Source organism: Polypterus senegalus, chromosome 3, assembly GCF_016835505.1.
Source record: "Polypterus senegalus isolate Bchr_013 chromosome 3, ASM1683550v1, whole genome shotgun sequence".
NCBI classification, from domain to species: domain Eukaryota; kingdom Metazoa; phylum Chordata; class Cladistia; order Polypteriformes; family Polypteridae; genus Polypterus; species Polypterus senegalus.
In genome coordinates this window covers 261,189,130-261,211,636 of record NC_053156.1, presented here as the reverse complement: position 1 = coordinate 261,211,636, position 22,507 = coordinate 261,189,130, and the positions used below count along the sequence as shown (strand labels likewise).

Sequence of the window (22,507 nt, the reverse complement as noted above, 5' to 3'; positions counted from 1 at the left end):
ATACCAATAATCAACTGTTCTTTACCCTTCTAATTAACATACTGCTGTACAATTTTATTATATTGATATACGCTGCCAATGCACCATGAACTAGCGGTTGTGCTCTGGACAATCGTCTTATTTTTGGGCTTCACTTTTAGAAACAATTCGGGTAGAAATTGCATACAAAATATTGACATTAAAAAGAAAGGGGGGAAATACCCTAAGAGGTGACGTCAGAAATCAGCAAATTACAATTCAATTTGAAGCTTGATCGAGAAGTTGAACCCAACAAATTTTAGGCACTTGTGGCCTTCCAAGGAGGGCTTTGGACAACCTGAACACGGGATGAAATGGATGGGTTGCGCAATTATACAGATATAGCATACTGCGTACTTTCTATTGAAAAATTAGTACTCAGTAAAATGCTTACTATTAAAAGCAAATAAAAAATTATGGATTTTAACAAATATACGTCAGAATATTGGCATGGGAGGTAAATCCAGAAATACACTGTACAATCAAAAAACAAGTCATTCTCATTTATTTGAAAATTCTGGTTCCCTGAACTTTGGATTAATACCTAAAATGGGTTAGAAAATTGGGACAGGTGGCTGGATAAAGACAGCGTGGAAATCGCAGTTTGGCTCACATTGCGAAAGGTTAACCCATCTTAGCCAACCCCTGGTGTTAAAGAAACTAAAAGGCCACTAGAAACATTAATCAGCAGTATGCAATTTAAAACTCAAACATTAAAGCAAACCGATGCCAATGCATTTGAATCAAACTCACCAACTTCACCAGACACTGAAGTATCTGCTCCAAACAAGCGGCCCCTGAAGACGGAGCCGTCTTCTAATGACAGAGAAGCCATTTTTCCTGCCATTTTTTAAATCAGCCTTCTCCTTATGAGTAGCTCTGTCTCCGCTACTTTGATGTAACGTACAATGCTACCGGAGCCAAGTGGCCTAAGTATGTCAACGTGCAAACACTCCACGATGAAGACGCTATTCCTACCAAGGCCGGTAAAACTTCACTGAGTGCCAAATACTGCCCCTCCTGGAATTTACTTGCTGTCTTTCACTGGCGCTTTGCGTTGAGAAACCACGTGTACTCAAAAAACTCGGCGCCTTTCTAATCGAACTTCAGAAAGAGCTGCACAGCGCTAAGATCGCACTCTAGGGACACGTGCAATGACGTACGCGCGCCTCCTGAACGAGCACGCCGCTTACGTTAGTACGTATAGACGGATAATACTTGGCCAGTTAGCGCAGCGGGTAAGTTGAATGCAGGCCCTTTATCCAACAATATGTACATCCGCTAACATTTTAATATTGAATCAGTATAAAAAGTAATTGTAAACATTTGTTCTTCTTTCAATAAATAATAGCATCCTGATATCAATAAATGGTGCAATTACACCCATTTAACTAATATGTTAAATGATTCATACGTTGCAGTAATTTGAAAACTAGCTGCTGGATTGTGATCTATACACTGGTCAATCACTGCAGAACTTAAAAAGCATTCTAAACCTTTGTGATTCCAGCGTAAAAAAGTAATGTAACCTTCTCAAACCAATCTTATTCAATTTAGGCTCCGAAACATGACCCGCTGAATCATCTACAGCAGTAGTGCCTGAGAGGGAGATGTATGGTGTGGAAGAGATTTCAAAATTCCGCATTACAGGACAACACCAATAGCAGTATTCGGTAATTTTATAAATGTGATTTAAAGATAATTCATTCAGAGTTGAAAACTGCTAAAACTCTTGGCTCTGCATTGGCATCAGTGCCTAAAAATAATACTGCTTCATTATACTGTAAGTAAGAATAAATGTCTGCCAGCAAAAAACAATACTTTTACTTAATCAAAAGCACCATCCTCAGTTGTTCTCTTTATGTCTCATTTTGAAAAACAGCATCTCATTCAGCTATGGAAAAAAATCATGTTGTATTCTGTTCTATCGTAGCTTATACCCATTGTTTAATTAGATTTTTTTTATTCAAAAAGCATCTAATGCTGGTTGTTGATTGATATTGTTAACTTATGAGAGATATTGGTGGAGAGCATTGTTGGCTTTTTCAAAAACACAAGGCGGTGCTTTGATAGAAAAATGTGGCCTTTTCAGTTCATTTCAGATTTATTGTACACAACAAATTAGACTGAACGCTTGACGAAGTACCTTACACTGACCGGAATCTTGCTTTGTAGATTATGTCAAATATAACATAATAATAGGTAGTGCTATTTTATTTGATACAGCTATTTTATTTATATAGGTAGTGATATTTTTTCTATTTGTTTTGTATATCCTGTATTTATCTGTTTTGTGTTCTAGTCAGAAAATATTTTGTTTTTTAATGTTTAAATAAGTGCCTTGAACATGGGATAGGCATAATATAAATAAAATGTATCATTATTATTGGAGTCAAAGCAGCTAAGTCACTTTTGGACCCATACATTTCTCAGAAAATGGTCCATATTAAATTAAATGAAGAAAAAGTGTCTTTTGTAAATGCAGTAAGGCAAAACACAATCCAAAGTGAGACAAAAAGATGTACTGTAAGATAAAAGCTGAAATTCAACAAGGCAATGAAGCTGTTATCCCAAAGTAGCTGAAGAACAAATAAAAAAAAACAGCAACTGCTGTCTCTGAATACATCCCGCTTTTGCCAATCCTCCTATTTAAACTTTGTGGGTGCCAATCACATTGTTCACTGCAGTGCCTGATGGCAGTGTTATTGTTATTGCCACAAGACTGTATGTGAAATTAATATAGATAGATAGATAGATACTTTATTAATCCCAAGGGGAAATTCACAAATATGCGGGTTTGTATACAATAAATACTTAAATATTCTTCTTTGATTAATTGCACACATTTAAATTGTAGACAAGCAGCATAGTTTAGTGATTCCAGTTCATTGCTGTATGTTCTGAATGACTGTTTCCAAATAATGGACGGGGAAATGATGTGTGAGTCACATGGAAATGATATTGAAAGATTCAGTCACTGCATCACAGACTGTAGTAACTTGTGTGTTTATGCTGAAGAATCCTCAAAGAGAGTGCATTGCTTTCCAAATAAGAAGCCCTGGATTACTAAGGAACTAAAAGGTCTTCTCAATGACAAGAAGAGAGTATTCAAATCTGGTGACAAAGAGGCACTGAAGGGTGAAGAGTGAGTGCTAGAGAAAAAGTTGAGTGAAGGAAAGGGAGCTTATGAAGCTAACATAGAAAACAAACTTACTCAGAATAACATGAAAAATGTTTGAAATAGATTAGGAATAATTACTGAACTCAAGATATTCAGGACTCAGGTGTTTGAAGGGGATGAGAACAAAGCTAATACCCTGAACCATATTTTTAAATAGATTTTCTCTCCCACTTCTACCTTCTTCAAATGACCAGTCCCCTTGACATTATCCATAACAACAATTTATTTGTTGTAAAGCCCAAAATCACACAAGTAATGCATGAATGGAATTTAATAGGCCCCATTTCTTGACATCCCTCCAGCCTTGACTTCCTAAGAAGACAAGAAAAAAACATCAGTACTACATCCAGGCCCGTCGCAACAAGGCAGGCAAACCAAGCAATTGCTTGGGGCCCCGAGCTGGCCTGGGGCCCCAAGGCAACGACTGGTTAAGAATAAAATGCAGTGACAAACTGTGTGAGCGCCCCATTGATAGTGAATGCAGTAAAGTGCAATGACACTGTTATCCCTCGCTGACAGCAGCCAGCCAACCACGCGATCTCTGCTGCCGGCAAAATACAAAACTTCCTCGGCAGTCATGAAGCGGAATTATGCTTCAGGAAGCCAAAAAAGAAAGAAGAGAAAGGAAGAGGAGGATAAGAAAAAACAAGACAGTGGTAAGTGATAAATTACACAATTCATCTCTCTACACTTTTCCAGACCATGTAGCCACTTCCCCATTTGACATGCTTAATTACATTTACAGTGAGAAGCTACTGGATTTGTACAGTAATTTAAGCATCGCTTTGCGTCTACTCCTGACTCTCCCTGTGTCAGTGGCCTCTGGTGAGAGGAGCTTTTCAGCTTTGAAGCTGATAAAAAATTACATGAGGTCCACGGTGGGCCAAGAAAGGCTCACAGGACTGGCACTTATGTCAATTGAGCGGGATGTTCGCCAGTCTTTGGACATGGAGGACATTGTGATTGCCTTTGCAGAAAACAAGGCTCGCAAACAGCAGTTTTAGATAATTTGCACATGTTTGAGAGAACTGAAAAATGTTAATGTGAGTATGTATGTGTGTGTGTGTTTTTAAGTATGTTGGATTTAGTTATTGTACACTTTTTTAATGTATATTTGATTTTATGGTACAGTGGTGTTTTTTGCAAATGTTCAATTGTTGAAAATGTTCAAATTTTATGCACTTTATATGCAACAGCAGTATTTGCACTCTAAACATTTTTTTATTTATGCACAGTATATGCAACAGCAGTATTTGCACTGTAAACCTTTTTTATTTATATAAAGTGTGAGTGAATTTAAACTGTATGGCTATGCTGTGGTTCTTTTTGCGTGCGTGCGGGGGGCCTCCATGTCCATTTTGCTTGGGGCCCCCAAATTCCTTCAAACGGCCCTGACTACATCAATAATTCCTACCACTTTAATTTAATATGGCCAGTGATGATCCCACTCTTGATCATCAGTATGGACTACCCATAACCGATGACCAAGTGTGAAGACAACTGACGAGGCTACTCAAAGGAAGGGCCACAGGACCCAATGGAGTCAGTCCTCAAGTTCTTAAAGCCTGTCCTGACCAACTTTGTGGTATCCTCTGTCACTTGTTTGCTGTCATTGAGGCTCAATAAAGTGCTCTTGCTGTGGAAAGCATCCAGTGTTGTTCCTGTTCCAAAGAAGGTAGATGCCTCTTCACTGAATATCTACAGATCAGTGGCACTTGTGTCTCCTATCATGAACACCTCTGAAAGGCTGGGCTTGGACTACATGAATTCTCTTGGTGTAGACCACCTGGATTTACTGCAGTTTAAACACTGAACAAAGACTGAAGTGGAAGATGCAAATTTCCCACCTGTACAAAGTCAGTAGCATTTTGAGGATTATGCTATTTAATTACTCTAGGACCTTCAATATCATCCAGCCATCCCTGTTAAGGGGTGAGCTCAGAGATATGCAGGTGGATGAGCCTATGGTGCCCTGGATAAAGGACTACCTGTTGGGCAGACTGCAGTTTGTGAGACTCAAGTACTATCCCTTTGATATGAAAGTAATCAACAATGGAGCATGGAAAGAAACAGTCCTGTCTAATTTTCTCTTCACTCTGTATGCCTCAGACCATAAATATAACACCAGGTCATGTCACTTGCAGAAACTGTCAGATGATTCTGCACTTACTGTATCAACAAGGAGAATAAGACAGAGTATAGAATTCAGGTGGAGAACTTTGTTCCTTGGTGCAGAAAAGAACTGTCTGCAACTTAACATAAGCAAAACCAAGGAACTGGTTATTGACTTTCATCAAACCAATGAGCCTCTATGTCCAGTCATTATGTAGGGAGTGGATGTAGAGATGATGCATTCCTACAAGTACTTTGGGGTCCACATCAATCACAGATTATAGAAGAAAGTGTGGAGACTTTCTTTACATATTCTATGAACTCTGTGAAGCCATTGTTATTTGTTTATGATATGGTGTGCTAATCTAGTGTCACGCACGCGCGAGTAGGGGACTGCTGACGGACCTTAATACGTTCGGGAAGACATACGCCAGCAGGGAGTGGCGGGTACTAACCCTTCTCTTTTTGTTTCTTGCAGAAGAAAAGACACACTGCCACCATGAGCCTCTATCCTACAACTTCCCGCAGTACGCTACTTCCACCCTTCCTCTGTCCACTACTCATGACGTCATCAATCCCATCTTCCACCATGGCTCCTACCCAGCATTTCTCCACTTCCGGCCCCTCCTACATAAATGTCCGCCGACGCCATCTTTGGCCGTCAAACTCATACTGAATGTTTTTCATGTACTTTGACCTGCAATATTCTTATTGTGGATTATATTTCAGTATACGGGGCCGGAAACCCCAAACCTTTATGCTGTTGTCTGATTTCTCTTTTACACTAGTAACAACACTTCAAGAGAATCTCACACAATCAACAAGCTAATTAAAATGGCAGGCTCAGTTATGAGATGTACTCTTGACTTGACTCCCTGGAAGTACTTGCAAAGAAGACATCTATACTATTAAAAGGCAAAGCCCTCACTCACTGACTGACTGACTCACTGACTCACTCACTCACTCATCACTAATTCTCCATCTTCCTGTGTAGGTAGAAGGCTGAAATTTGGCAGGCTTATTCTTTACAACAACAACATTTATTTATATAGCACATTTTCATACAAAAAGTAGCTCAAAGTGCTTTACATAATGAAGAATAGAAAAATAAAAAACACAGTAACAAAATAAAATAAGTCAACATTAATTAACATAGAATAAGAGTAAGGTCCAATGGCCAGGGTGGACAGAAAAAACAAAAAAAAAGTCGGCTGGAGAAAAAAATAAAATCTGTAGGGATTCCAGACCATTAGACTGCCCAGTCCCCTCTGGGCATTCTACCTAACATAAATGAAACAGTCCTCTTTGGATTTAGGGTTCTCACGGAACAACTTGATGATGATGGTCACGTAGACTTCTGGCTTTTAATCCATCCATCATTGTTGGAGCATCATGATGCTTTGAGTAGGTGGTGGTGGCGCAGGAAAAAGAAACAGAAGAGAGAGTAGGGTCAGTACGGATTTTAGAGCCACCATGAATAGTTATTATGATGAATTGAACATACAGAGTATCAGGATTAAGTTAAAGTGAAGTTACGAAAAGGCCATGTTAAAGTAATGTGTTTTCAGCAGTGTTTTAAAGTGCTCTACTGTATTAGCCTGGCAAATTCCTATTGGCAGGCTATTCCAGATTTTAGGTGCATAGCAGCAGAAGGCCGCCTCACCACTTCTTTTAAGTTTTGTTCTTGGAATTCTAAGGAGATACTCATTTGAGGATCTAAGGTTACGATTTGGAATATAAGGTGTCAGACATTCCGATATATAAGATGGGGCGAGATTATTTAAGGCTTTATAAACCATAAGCAGAATTTTAAAGTCAATCCTGAATGACACAGGTAACCAGTGTAGTGACATCAAAACTGGAGAAATGTGCTCAGATTTTCTTTTCCTAGTTAGGATTCTAGCAGCTGCATTCTGCTCCAGTTGCAAATGATTTATGTCTTTTTTGGGTAGTCCTGAGAGGAGTGCGTTACACTAATCTAGTCGACTGAAAACAAACGCGTGAACTAATTTCTCAGCATCTTTCAGTGATATAAGAGGTCTAACTTTAGCTATGTTTCTTAAGTGAAAAATGCTGTCCTAGTGATCTGATTAATATGCGATTTAAAATTCAGATTACAGTCAACAATTACCCCTAAGCTTTTTACCTCCATCTTGACTTTTAATCCTAATGTATCCAGTTTATTTCTAATAGCCTCATTGTATCCATTATTGCCAATCACTAAGATTTCAGTTTTCTTTATTTAACTTGAGAAAATTACTATTCATCCATTCTGAGATACAAGTCAGACATTGTGTTAGTGAATCAATAGAATCGGGGTCATCAGGTGCTATTGATAAGTACAGCTGTGTGTCATCAGCATAGCTGTGGTAGCTCACGTTGTAACCTGAGATAATCTGACCTAACGGAAGCATGTAGATTGAGAATAACAGCGGACCCAGGATAGAGCCTTGTGGAACACCATATTGGATATCATGTGTCTTTGAGTTGTAATTACCACAACTAACAAAGAATTTTCTCCCTGTCAGGTAGGATTCAAACCAATTTAAGACACTGCCAGAGAGGCCCACCCATTGACTAAGGCGATTTCTAAGAATATTGTGATCAATGGTGTCAAATGCAGCACTCAGATCTAAGAGGATGAGAACAGATAAATGGCCTCTGTCTGCATTCACCGCAAATCATTTACTACTTTAACAAGTGCAGTTTCTGTGCTGTGATTTGTTCTAAAACCCGACTGAAATTTATCAAGAATAGCATGTTTATTGAGGTGGTCATTTAACTGCATAATGACTGCCTTCTCCAGAACTTTACTTAAGAAAGGCAGGTTAGAGATGGGTCTAAAATTTTCAAGAGCCGAGGGGTTTCTTAAGTAGGGGTTTAACTACAGCAGTCTTAAGACAGTCTGGGAAGACCCCCGTATCTAATGACGAATTTACTATGTCAAGAACATTATCAATTAGCATGCCCGATACTTCTTTGAAATAATTTGTTGGTATTGGGTCAAGGATGCAGGTGGAGGGTTTTAATTGAGATATTATTTTTTGTAAATCAGGTAAATCTATCCTAGTGAAAGAGTTTAATTTGTTTATAACAGAATGCTGGGGTTTAGGAGGATCCTTAGTGTTGGGGAGATATACTATGTTATTTCTAATATCATTAATGTTTTGATTGAAAAATACACAGATAGCCTCACAGGTTTTACTGGAAGTACTTAGGAGGCATTCCTTTGAATTACCTGGGTTTAGCAGATGATCAATCGTAGAGAATAAGACTCTGGGATTACTAGCATTGTTATTTATAATCTTAGAGAAATAGCAGTGCCTCTCAAGACGGACAGTGTTATTGTATTCTGTTATTTTAACTTTTAATATTTCATAGTGGATAGTTAGTTTAGTCTTCCTCCATTTACGCTCAGCTCTACGTAATGTTCTCTTTAAATCCGACACTCTTTGGGTCTTCCATGGTATAACAATGCTAGAAGATTTTTTAACTGTCTTTTCAGGTGCAACTATGTCAACAGCAGCTCTCACTTTAGTATTAAATCTTTCCACCTTACTATTTACATTATCCTCGCTATTATAGTTGGCACTATAAATGGACTGATTGCTTAGAATGTTTGTAAGTTTTAAAGCTGCTGCTGAGTCAAAGAAGCGTTTTTAACAATATGCTTCTCATGGGTGTTTTTATCATTATTTCTATATTAAAAAGTAGAAGAAAATGGTCTGATAGACCAATATCAATGATCTGCTTTTTATCAACTTTAAGTCCTTTAGTAATCACTAAGTCTAACGTATGACCTGCTTTATGTGTAGGCTGATTAACGAGCTGTCTCAAATCAAAAGAGTCCAGGAGGTTCATAAATTATTTTACTTTTAGGTCACACTGATTATCTATATGAAAATTAAAGTCGCCAACTATTAGGAGTGTGTCATAGTTCGTAATTAAAATTGACATTAAGTCAGAGAATTCCTCAAAAAAAGACATGTTGAATTTTGGAGGTCCATACACGAATAATACTAGAACTTGAGAATTTCCATGGATAACAACGGCAAAACAGCTTACTCACAAAAGTTAAGCTGGTTTCATTTCTAAATTCTACACATAACTGTCAAAACTGAATCCTACTTATGTACATATATACATCCATAGCCTGCAGCTCGATCGCCGTGTGAGGTGGAGTTGTGTCCCCCATCACCACGCCTCCCACGTAGTTAGCTGCCTGCCTATATTGCGTCCCCCATTCCCATGCCTCCCACGTAATTGACTGCCTGCCCATATAAGGCCGTCCATCAACAGCAATCCAAGCTGTGAGAAAACAGTAAAAAGGAGGTGTGTCAGATGTCGTGCTACATTTTCTGATACACCTAGACGGAAACAACTTTGTGACGCTGCTGCCAAATACTTGCAGAAAAATCCACAACTTAATAGACACGCTGTCGCTAAATACTCGGAGGCAAATCCACAAGTTCATAGACACGCTGTCGCTAAATACTCGCAGGCAAATCCATAAGATCATAGAGACGCTGTCGCTAAATACTCGCAGGCAAATCCACAAGTTCATAGAGACGCTGTCACTAAATATTCGCAGGCAAATCCACAAGTTAATACTGGGAATGCCTGTTAAACATCTTAGATTCACGAGTAGCGATTTGGGTGGTGAGATGTCTATTGAGGTGATCACCATCGATCAAAGAACTGTCACTTACTGAGTGGTTTCCATACCCGGAGATGCCGCCTGCCTTTTCCATTCTCTGTGTTACATATTGCACTGACATATCAGGCTCAATCTTGATATCCAGAGGAACATTGTGTCTTATGTATTGAATGACTGGGACAGGTTCAAGGTGTGGACTGATGATGGTATGAGAGATAATTATACTACACAGGGGCACTATAAGAGTGAAATGCTTAACTTCTTCACCTATGCTTCTACATGTGAGTTGATGGCTGCCGCTGAATTGTTCAGTTGTCGCTTTCAACTATACCGAAATGGCCAAGTATTTTACACCTTTGGAGAATCGCCAATCCCTCTTCAACATCTTTGATTCACACATGACGATTTGAGTAGTGGACACTTTGATGTTTATGAATTTTTCAACTCTGTTACGTTATTTTTAAAATGTTTCCTTTTCTTTTTCTTTAACACACTACTTCTCCGCTGCGAAGCACAGGTATTTTGCTAGTCAAAAATAAAACTCTCATTAAAAATAATGCTGCACATCTTCTATTTGATATACTAACACTAAATATTTTCAGCAAACAAATTATTCAGTATAAGTGTATTAAGAGGCAGTCACGTGTGCATGGGAGGCAGCTAGAGGACCTGAATGAGAGTAATTCCACGGCAGATCAGGGGGTGCACTGACTCTTTATCTCACTTCTCTGCAGACCAAGTATGGGAAATTCTGCCTGACCCTGATGACGACACTTCTGGTTCCAGTCCTAATGACATCATTTCCGGTTCCGGTCCCATTGATGACATCACATCCGGTCCTGGGTCTGACGACACCACTTCTGCTTCCAGCCCCGTTGATGATGTCACTTCCTCTGTTTGCCTTTAAAACCACCATTTTGACCATCTCAAATCAGTTCTGTTGTGGACTCTAATCAGTAATATATTTATTCAGCCAATTTTGCAGCCAGGAAACCAATAGGATTTATTTATTATTATATAATAATTATTTATTTATTGAGCTTCTGTAAAAAGACAGGTTTCCCCTGTGGACAAATAAAGTTGTATCTATCTATCTATCTATCTATCTATCTATCTATCTATCTATCTATCTATCTATCTATCTATCTATCTATCCTTTCTTAGCTGCATTGGACACAAATTAGGAACCACCCATGAAAGAGGCATCAGTCAATGGCTGGGCCCACCCATAAAATGACAATTTTGAAATGCAGGTTAACTTTAAACATACAGTACATCATTGAAAGAGATTAAAGAATATCTGCTGTAACTGAAGAAAACAGACACATGAAGAACAAGCAAATTTCACCCATACAACAACCAGCACTCTGTCACCTGTATAAGGAAGTGCACTTGGAATTCTTGTCTTGTCTTGAAGAAAATAATGTAGTTTTTAATTTTATTCTGCTCATGGGTTTGACAAGTGTATACTGTATTGTAATTTTATTTGATTTTTCAAACACCTTGTAATGATGTATACCGTTAAGGCCACAGTTTAAAACCAAGATTTATTGGTCTTATCATCTTTCCCTTTTTTTCTATTCTTGTCCTCCAATGAATGATTTGCTAATGTATGAATTCCCTTTGTCACTATTTTTGCTGACTCATAAAAGCTCTGAATGCCTGGTTGGGCCTTATTGAGCACTAATGTGGAACGAGTGTATACATGAGCAGCAGAAAATTGTCAAAAGGATATTCTCTCACTAGGGATAATTAGAGGAATCCAAGACCCATATCTGCACCTAGGCTAAATGGACTAAATGTGCTGTTATCTTTTTGTCATGAATTGGGTTTCACATTTTTTTTTTCAAAATTTTAAACCTTTATTTGGGACATTTACATGCATTTATAGTTTTTTGCATTTTCTTAGTTTTGAATTTATCTTATAAGGGTTGACAATAGTTGTATCTTTTCTAATGCCATTTTGGTTTTCATGGGTGCCACCATTTTGTAGATTTTTTTGTATACTATAACTGGGGTGATTGACACCATGGAATAACTAGCAGACACAATCTGTGGCATCATATGATAAACAGTATAAAGGTCAATGCCACACTCTTTCTTTCTGTCCAAGAATGTGGACAAAAACTTAATTTGTTCATGTGTGTTTTGCTTTGTTTTTGACCTTAAACAGCAGACCTCCGAGCTTGCGTTTGTCTGAATGTGATTTCTGACATAACAACTTTATCACTTTTTCTGGTGCCTTCATAAAAATCACTTTGCTTTTTCCAGCAGGATAAATACTTCTGTGCTCTTTATTTTCTTTAATGTGGCAGACAGCATAGCTATTGGCCTTTAAACCAGGGGCACGGTCAGTTTCTATTTTATGAGTGGACTCTACCTATCATTTTATCATATCTGAATCACAAAGAGATGTGATCTGCCTAGTGCATTTTAAACTTGACAACTTCATTTACCTTAGTAGTTCATTCCATAATTTTAAGAACATACAGAAGTAGCATTTCTTTTATCTTTTTAACTGATTTGTCTCAGTTCTTAAAAAATATATACTGTTGATATATTATTGATTCCAATGGGAAACTGCAGTGTTATAGCAGCCAGTACAAAAAATACACAGAATATACTCCAGATAAAAAAATGAAGCAAATATTACAAAATGATCATAATCTAATTAGCATTAGCATATTACAATGGCAGAAAATAGAATCTAACCAAAGGCTATGTTGTGTTCTGGCACTTGCCCCCATTATTGTCTCCTTATCTCAGATGAGTTTTACATGGTATCCTATAACCATTCTCGTAAGTAACATTGAAATAACTTGAAATGCAGAATCTTCATCTTGGAAAAAAAACATCTTTGGAGTTCAAGTTTAACTTATAAATGAAAGATATGCAATTTACAAAAACCCACAGTAGACTAAAGGACTAAAGGAAAGATGAATGAGAAGATCAATATTCAAAAATTGTGTCTCTTGAGAAACACATCGTATCTGGTGGACATTTTATAGAAAATAACTCACAAATGCCTGATTTTTAAAGAACTTGTGATAAGTGTTTTCAACTTAATCCTTTACCTTTTTTATTTTTAATGGTCAGTGCCTTCTCTAGCAAGCCTTCTTTTCTGAGTAGTCAGTCAGTCATCATCCAACCCGCTATATCCTAACACAGGGTCATAGGGGTCCACTGGAGCCAATCCCAGCCATCACAGGGTGCAAGGCGGGAACAAATCCCGGGCAGGTTGCCAGCCCACCGCAGAGAACACACTAGGGACAATTTAGGATCGTCAATGCACCTAGCCTGTCTTTGGACTGTGGGAGGAAACCATAGAACCCAGAGGAAACCGACACAGACACGGGGAGTAGCCTTACATTTAAGCTTAAAAGGTGGTCAATTAGATTGCATTACTTAAATATGATTTATTATGTTATACATTTAGCCTGTGCATCATAGTGAAGTTACTGTGTTATTTTAAAATAAAACAAGGAAGTCATTAAAAACCTCGTGTTTCTTTTTTGAGTCTTCGTATAATATATCAGGACTTTCCTGGAATTACCCAAGCATAAATGTATACAGGATATAATACAGATATGTTTCCCCAGGCCTCCCTTTTTTTTTGAAAGTTTATCACCCTTGATAAAAAAAAGTTATATTGCAATTGATTATACAACATAGAACAATTTTTGTAGGAATACCTAACAGTATGATTTTAAATACTTTAGTAAAAATGTAGATAGATAGATAGATAGATAGATAGATAGATAGATAGATAGATAGATAGATAGATAGATAGATAGATAATCAACAACAATAAAATATTGAAGCCAAAGCTGTGCTCATTTCCATTTATGCTATTATGAACAATATAGTCTTACCAATTGGTATTTGAACCTGTGTAACTGAAGGACATTTGAGAGAGGGAGAGGGGGAGAGAGAGAGATGAGCTCAACTGTGGTGTAGGCCTTTTAAAAGTAAAGGATAACAAATTGCCTATCTGTGAGGCAAAGGGACAAGGTTTTACAATTATGTTTATTTAAAGATAGGTAGCCTTACAACCTTGTGAAATCTGATAATTATTGTAAAGTTTCTAGACTTTGCTCAACCAAAATATTTAGGTTATTGATCCCTCACCATTGCTTTAGACTTTGACTTCCACAGTTTAATTTAAGTACATTTTTGTTATTCCTACCAAGGGACACTTTATTGTTTTTGTTGATTAACTTCCTTTCAGTCATGTTTATTTGCTTTTACTGTAGATTAGGCTGTCATCATTCTTACAGAATTTAGAAGAGCTTAAAACACAAAATATAATCTTTAAATGTTGAAAATGATTTGCCTACTCTGTCCATGTGTATGCAGAGAATGCAATATCACAATCCTCTCAATCTAAGATATCAGAGAGTTTTTTCAGTCATCTACAGAGTATGTTTTAGCAAGTCAGAGGCAAATGTGAACAGTGTCATCAGTCAATTCATGGAAGGTAGTAAAGCGTAAAGAGTGGCATGTGCCACATATTAATGTAACTTTTCACGTTAGCCCATTGGGCTTACTGTCCTTACTGTTTACATTTTACACATTTCCTTTGTGAAATATAATCAGAAAACATATCATCATTTTTACTCACATGCAGATGACACTCAGCTATACCTTTCTTTCAGACTAAACAAGACAGAAGAAGTCTTCTATAATGTCATTAAATAATTATGTCAGTGAATTATAAGAGTAGGTGGATCATAACTGCTTGTCATTGAATACAGAAACATGTTACTTATTGGGGGAATGATGCAGACTGAAACATATTATTCCATTTTTTTAGCACAATGGGTGAAACATTGGTTTTACTGAATCAGCACACAGCTTACACATTATCTTATGTGGTGGGCGGCCTCGGCCATTACCCGGCCGGTACGCCAGATGGATGGAAGGACCGGGGTACAGAGTATCTGTGAGGCAGTACCTCCCGTTGGGATGCCAGAGGGCAGCCCTCCTGGGTGGATGTTGCACCACGGATTCCCACAGGGCAAACTAAGACTTGGAGTTTGGGGGCTGTGGGGGCCGCCGGGGGACCTGCAGAGCCCTATAGTGGGCTTCCGCCACACCTGGGACTGATTCCAGGTAATACCATGAGCTACCTGGAGAACTCTCTGGAGATGAATAAAAGAAGCTGCCTCACTCCATTCAGAGACCCAGAATCAGGAGGAAGTGGACGATGCTTGCTGGGACAGGAGTGGAGGTGGAAAGAAGAGAGAAGGAAAAGAAAAAGACTGTGCTCTGTCATGCGGACATTGTGCTCTCTTGGGGAGCAAAGAAAGAGCTTCCCCACCTGTAAATAAACCGTGTGTGTTGGGCGGTGAACCTGTATCCTGCCTGTCTGTGTCATGGTTAGGGCAGCTGTACGCGCCTGGATGTTCACACTTATTATACGTTGTGGTGTGCTGGGCTGGTAACATTACTCCAAGAGAGGCCCACTAAATCAACAAGCTCATTTAAAGGGCAAACTCAGTTATAGGCTGCACTCTGGATCCCATGAGGTAATAACAAATGAGAGAGCTAAAACAAAACTGAGTGCCATTTTTTACAATGCTGCACATCCTCTCTCTGACACACTGAGTACTTTCAACCAATGAATTATTCAGCAGAAGTGTATCAAGAAACTACTGGGACTCCTTTACACCAAAAGCAATATGACTGCATAATGCCTCACTGTGACTGTAACAACCAAATTAGACATTTTCTTTCTTTTTAAATTTTCTTTTTTGTTCAGACCGAGGTGTGTGTGTGTATATTTATTTATTTGCTCATTCATTTATTTATCTACCTATTTATGTATGTATTTATTTACAAAGCTTCTGTAAAAAGCCAAATTCTATCTATCTATCTATCTATCTATCTATCTATCTATCTATCTATCTATCTATCTATCTATCTATGACAGTAGTCTGTCTTTTAAAACACACATTACATTATTGTATTAACATTATTATATTGCACATGAATGCTATCTTAAAACCTGTTAAAAGTTTTGGAAAATCAAACTGGAAAATTAAGATGGTTTCTAAAAATAGAAGATACTGAGAAATTAATTCATGCATTTATTTCATTTAGGACTATCTGCAGCAATACGTTATTTACTGACTGCTCAAACCGTTTGATAGACAGCTTTGAGTTAATTTAAAATGCCGCTACAGGAAATATTACATGAACCACAAAGTACAGCCATATAAAGCACTACATGATGCACTAAAAAGAGAAGTCCCAAGTAATGAGTTTATTTTGATTTTTCCATTATTCCAAATAGCACAGATACTTCTTATAAATTAAAAAAGAAAAAAAATACAAAGCTTTCCACAACCATTCAAAAACTCTGCACTGTTGCATATTAAAGACCAGATTGTTATGATTAGTGCTTTCAAGAATTTTTTTTGCTAATGTCCTACATGAATTCCAGCAATCTAAAAATCATTTCTAGGGGTCAGAAACACAGGGATTTTGAATCTGAGTTTATTTTTTTTGTGTTTAAAGCATTTCTGAAGTATTGCACTGCTATACCATTTTGTCTTTTCTCTGAGCACTGCCATTTTGCACAATTTGCACCAGTTATTTCCATGGTTATCTCCATTTTTTTAGAGGGCATGACACTTCTGACATCATCAAAATGATGATATAAAGGTCATCCCAAGCAATTCTGGAGTATAACTGTCTGCTAAAACCTTTCTTTTGTGACTATTTAAAGAACTTTATTTTGATTTACCTGATAACAATTTTTTAATCCTGTCCCACACCTTTTTATTAAACTTTGGCTTAGTAGAAGATTTTTCTGACTCTCGGTTTTGACCTTGGCTAGTGTTTAGACTTCTTGTATCACCCAGTCATTTCATCTCTCATACTGAGTGTAGCCAAACTGATTTATTAATATTTATGTTGTAGCCTGTGATCCAACCCCCCATGTTTAGGACATGTCGGCGGCCAAATGTCTCTGTATATAATTAGATTATAACACTATATTGTGAAATCTGCATAATCCTACTCAGGGTCATGGGGGACTGCTGCCTAACATTGCAGGACACATAGCAAGATTTTATTTAAGGTTTTTTGCTTGAAAAAAAAATACAGTAAATATAGTGATGACTGTGGACAACATGTGCTTTAAGGATCTGTGAGGAATTGTTTTCCTAGAAGCAAATTGGGGGATAGTTTGTTTGAACAGGTCTTTGTGGTGCTGCAATTTATTTTACTAAGTAAACAAAGCTACTTTCATTGCTTTCTTTATTATACATAACTAAACATTAAGCCTGTTTCAATAATGGGCGCTAGAACAGTAGTGCATAAACATTAGTAGGAACAGCCTATATTAAATGGCAAGGGACCTTGTATGTGGCTGTAATATGCCTCACTGTATTGTGCGCCTTTAATTTTCTCTCACAGTAATACTGGTTTGTATTTCTGTAAATGACTGTAAATTACTCTGACAGTAATACAGTGGAACCTCGGTTCACGTCCATAATTCATTCCAAAACTCTGGTTGAAACCCGATTTGGTTGTGAACCAAAGTAATTTCCCCCATAGGATTGTATGTAAATACAATTAATCCATTCCAGACCGTACAAACTGTATGTAAATATATTTTTTTTAGTTTTTAAGCACAAATATAGTTAATCTCACCATAGACTGCACAGCGTAATAGTAAACTAAATGTAAAAACATTGAATAACACTGAGAAAACCTTGAACAATAGAGAAAACTAACACTATTAAGAGTTAGTTTGCGCTATAGCACTACGAACCGCTGCTAAAAACACTTTTTTTAATGAGGTTTAAGTACAGGAAAAAAAAAAAGAACATTTTAAAAATCTGTACTTTAATAAACAACCAAGAAAGTAACATTGCAACAATGCACGCGCGCATCTGTGTGTGTGTCTCTCTCGCACGCCTGTGTGTGTGTGTCTCTCTCGTGTGCCTGTGTGTGTGTTACTCTCGTGCACCTGTGTGTGTGTGTCTCTCTCGTGCGCCTGTGTGTGTGTTACTCTCGTGTACCTGTGTGTATGTGTCTCTCTCTCGCGTGCCTGTGTGTGTGTGTCTCTCTCTCGCGTGCCTGTGTGTGTGTCTATGTGTGTCTCGCGCGCCTGTGTGTGTGTGTGTTTCTCTCTCACACACGCGCCTATGTGTGTCTCTCTCTGCACAGGGAAAGCACAGGGAGAGACTGAACACGTGCGGCCCCGCGCATGCGCAACTTCACCAGAAGACACACACGGACACCTGGACGCACACAGGGGATTTATTAAAAAGGATTATTAATTAATAAACCCTATCCATCCATCCATCCATCCATTATCCAACCCACTATATCCTAACTACAGGGTCGCGGGGGTCTGCTGGAGCCAATCCTAGCCAACACAGGGTGCAAGGCAGGTAACAAACCCTGGACAGGGTGCCAGCCAACCGCAGTTAATAACCTCTAACCAATTTTATAGATAGATAACCTTGTAATATATCACAATGTTAAATCCACATAATTGTTTTACTTTATTAGAAATTTAGGAATTATTAATAAGAAACTGAGTTATTCCTAATCTGCCTTTCCTGTATATGCATAAGGTACAAGCATGCAATGAGGAATACATCTAAATTTTGTTATGTCTTGATCGTTGTAACTGTTTGTGACATGTAGATTCTATGTTATTCAAGGCTACTTACTTTGTATACAGCATTTCTAACTTTGAACAAAAATAAATGTGACTGTATTTCTATTTACTCTATAAATGCCTTAAGAGCTCTCAGTCATCTTATTACTGTTGCTTGACCTTAGGCATAGATAGAGCATAAAGAGGCTCCTTTGTCTTTGAGGTTTTAGCTCAGGAAACATTTTGACAGCTACCAGGATAAGTTCTTATTCCCCACAATCCTGTATTGGAATAAAAAATTAAACGAATGTAGCAATTTAGTAGACACTAGCTGCATGAAAATTGCAGTATGTGAGAACAGTTGTTATGTGCATGCTGCCTGCCACCTTGCTATTTTATTTCAAGCTGAAACAGCATTGCCAGATCTGCCAAATGAGCTAGGCATGGTTTTTTTTCATTTTATTTTTTATTTTTTCTTTGCCATCCTTTATCTGTTTTAAGCAATGTAATAGATCATCTTGAAGTATGTCTTAAAAAAATTGTGTGTTTGCAAAAATATTTGTTACCTTGATACATATGTTGTGGATTTTTTATTATTTGCATTCAGATGACAGTTCTCTAGTTCTATAATAATCATTAGATATGTGCTTTTATGAATGTTAAGTATTTACAAATGTTTTATAGTAGATTACATTGGGTTGTAAAATTGTTTCAGCATACTTATTCATGAACAAGAGTTGGAGACATCCTGGTTTTCTCAGCCTTGTTTACTTCTGATTAGAAACTTACAGTCTTGGTTTCAGTTATAACTCTAGTCAAGGTCCTTCTGTGACAAAGCTTTAAATGAACAGGAATCAATTTAGAAATTTTTCAACTTTAGAACCACTAATGGGTTACTGTGGGCGTATTCATGAGGGTGTCCTGCACTAGACTGGTGAACCATCCAGGGCTGGCTCCTGCTTTACTTCAGAAATTGCCTGGCAAAACTCTGGCCATCCTAACCCTGAAATGGATTAAGTGGATGTAATACTTAATGGATTGATGGAACATTGTGTAGCTCTTCAGTCTGTGTTCTATAGATTTCCCTTAAAAGTCACATGGTCTCCCTTAAACCTGATATGTTGGCAATTGCTTGTTTAAATGGTTTACTCATTTTTTATTTGTTTATTTATTTTATCAGTTGTTGATGTGATTAGGAATCATTACCACAACTTTAACATCATAGTCCAAAGTTCTTAGGTAGAATATGCAAGAAAATATAGGTTCAGCTAATACAAAACAAACTCATTTTGATCTTCTTCCAAAACTCCAATCAAAGATGTGAATATTAACCACAAAACAAGCAGAGTTAAGTTTTCAATAGGAGAACAGTTGGTTGAATCAAATCAAATTACTTCTCTTTTCTTCTATTTTCTCTTTTTGTTTTAAAAAAAAGATCATATTGCCTTACATTGGCTCTCCAAAATTGTTCTGTCACATTACAATCTGGATGCAAAAGTGCAAAAACAGATATAAAATAATACAACTAAAATAATAAATCAAACATACATTTGGACAAACCCAAGTCACATCTTCAACAAAAGAAGCTATACATTTTTCTGTATTCCATCCCAAATATCTGAATTTGATAAAGTATTCCTTAGGTCAGCAAGAGGACAGTAAGAATGTATCAAATAAAGTAAATCCAGAAGTAATCTTATTATGAATGTAACTTAAAGTGTGGATTAAGTAAAGAATATGCAGTTAGAAGCTGTATAAGAAAATTGGTTTACAATACAATGCAGGGTTGTAAAATTCACCAAGTAAAAAGCAATTGTCCATCCATCTATTACCCAACCTTCTACATCCTAAATACAGGGTCACGGGGGTCTGCTGGAGCCAATCCTAGCCAACACAGGCAGGGTAACAAACCCTGGGCAGGGCACCAGCCCACCGCAGGCCACACACACACACACACACCAAGTACACACTAGGGACAATTTAGCATTGCCAATGCACCTAACCTGCATGTCTTTGGACTGTGGGAGGAAACAAAAAGCAATTGTTTTTCTGAATATTATTATATTTTTGCTATTTGTGAAAAAGGGAAAAATGAAGGGCAGCTTAATTCACTGCTGAAATGCTGTGTATGTCGATCTTACATGATCTCTTGCAGGGCTGTTTAACAGCATCATAGGCCCCTGGGCAAGGTAGTGCGCTGGGGCTTCTGTTTTGGTAGCGAAGCAGGAAGTTGCTCAGGCATCAGAAACACTGTGGACCCCTATGCTCGTGGGGCCTCCAGCCAGTGCCCATTGTGCCCATACGTTAAGAATGCTACATATCCATTTTAACCAAACTGAACAAAAATGACTCTTTTGTGAATAAGTTAAATGTAAAATAAAGACAATATAAAGTTTTGCAAGTTTATTATATCTACATTGAAATATTCAATTTTCAAAATGTACATTTAAAAATGTATTTTTTTCAGAATACATTACATTTTTGTTATAAGTTATTTCATAAAATGCCACTAATCCATCTAAAAAATTATCATAGTAAATATTTTTCTTTAATTTAAATTAAATTAATCTAAAATGAATGGAATAAATGTAATAGTAAAAAGACTAAGAAGAATATACAAAACCATGGAGTAAAATAAAAGTAAAGTAGGCACGAGCAAGAGTAAGCATAGTTTCAGAAATATACAGCAATAAACGTCACAAAGATGGAGTCAAGCAGTCACACCAAAAGATTAAGAAGAAGCTCCTTGGATGTTGTTTAGATTGTTTTTAATTTTTAACAGAATATACACTTTATATTGAAACACTGCTCTTAATAAACTTACAGCACAGTACACAGAAATTTACAACCTCACTGATATTTTTATATGCTACTTAATTAACAATGAATTCATTTTAGCACATCACAGGTCTGTTATTTTCAGTTCATTAAACTATCAGTAAGCTCAGGAATATGTTTACTATATTTGGTAATAATAAATAATAATAATAATACATTTATTTATATTGCGCTTTATATTTAACAATCTCAAAGTGCTACAAAATAAGAATAAATTAACAAACAAGATAATCTATAGAAATAATTTAACAAAATGCCTTTCTAAAAAGATAAGTTATTAGGTTTCGTTTAAAAGCATCAGTGGGGCTTTCAGATAGTCAGGGAGAGAATTCCACAGCCTCGGCGCCACCAAAGAAAAGGCCTATCACCCATACTGCTAAGCTTAGTTCTGGGAACTTGAAGAGTGTTAGTATGCACAGAGTGGAGGGTGCGTGAGGAAGTATAAGGGATAAGGAGTTCCTGTAAATACCGGGGAGCAGATTCATAGATGTACTGATGGGTAAGGAGGGAAACCGTGTATTCTATTCTAAGTGCTACAGGGAGCCAGTGAAGGGTTCTCAAGATAGGAGTGATGTGGCTATGCTTTCGCACGCTCATCAGGATCCTGGCAGCGCTGTTCTGAATGTACTAGAGTCTCTGGATACTCTTGCCAGGAATCCCAATGAGGAGCACATTACAGAAATGCAGCCTGGATGAGAAAAAGGCATGGACAAGCCTCTCTGCATCTGCCAGGGTAAGTGTTGGACGAAGTTTAGCAATGTTCCTGAGATGGTAAAAACATGACTTACAGAGATGTTTAATGTGGGTGTCAAAAGTGAGTTTAGAGTCCATTTTAACACCCAAATCTGTAACAAATTCAGAAACAGGAATGTTTTGATCAGAAAAAGTGATACTGGTAAAGGTAGAAGAACGAAGCTGGTGTGGTGTGCCAACTAAAATGGCTTCTGTTTTAGATCTGTTTAGCTGAAGGAAGTTGAGCCTCATTCATGCCTCTATTTCCTCCAAACAAATAGTCAGTGTAGATGTTGGCAGATAAGCAGTAGAGGAGGTGGGAGTAGTCCTAAGATAAAGCTGAGTGTCATCG

General features: G+C 37.4%; 1 protein-coding gene and 1 long non-coding RNA gene across 5 annotated transcripts in view; one reads left to right on the top strand and one right to left on the bottom strand.

Annotated features, from left to right (window-relative positions):
- Positions 1–1,146, bottom strand: part of cad (carbamoyl-phosphate synthetase 2, aspartate transcarbamylase, and dihydroorotase) — a 113,031-nt gene extending 111,885 nt beyond the window's left edge. For all 4 annotated transcript variants that reach the window (XM_039748999.1, XM_039749000.1, XM_039749001.1 and 1 more), the window contains exon 1: positions 772–1,146. In XM_039748999.1, the coding sequence (XP_039604933.1) occupies positions 772–865 (94 nt within the window). In that variant the 5' untranslated portion in view covers positions 866–1,146. The remainder of the gene's footprint in view (positions 1–771) is intronic.
- Positions 1,147–1,156: 10 nt separating this feature from the next.
- LOC120526096 lies at positions 1,157–5,982 on the top strand. Its single transcript, XR_005633077.1, has 3 exons — positions 1,157–1,256; positions 1,576–1,691; positions 5,790–5,982. It is a non-coding gene; the product is annotated as an uncharacterized LOC120526096 (long non-coding RNA).
- Positions 5,983–22,507: the final 16,525 nt, after the last annotated feature.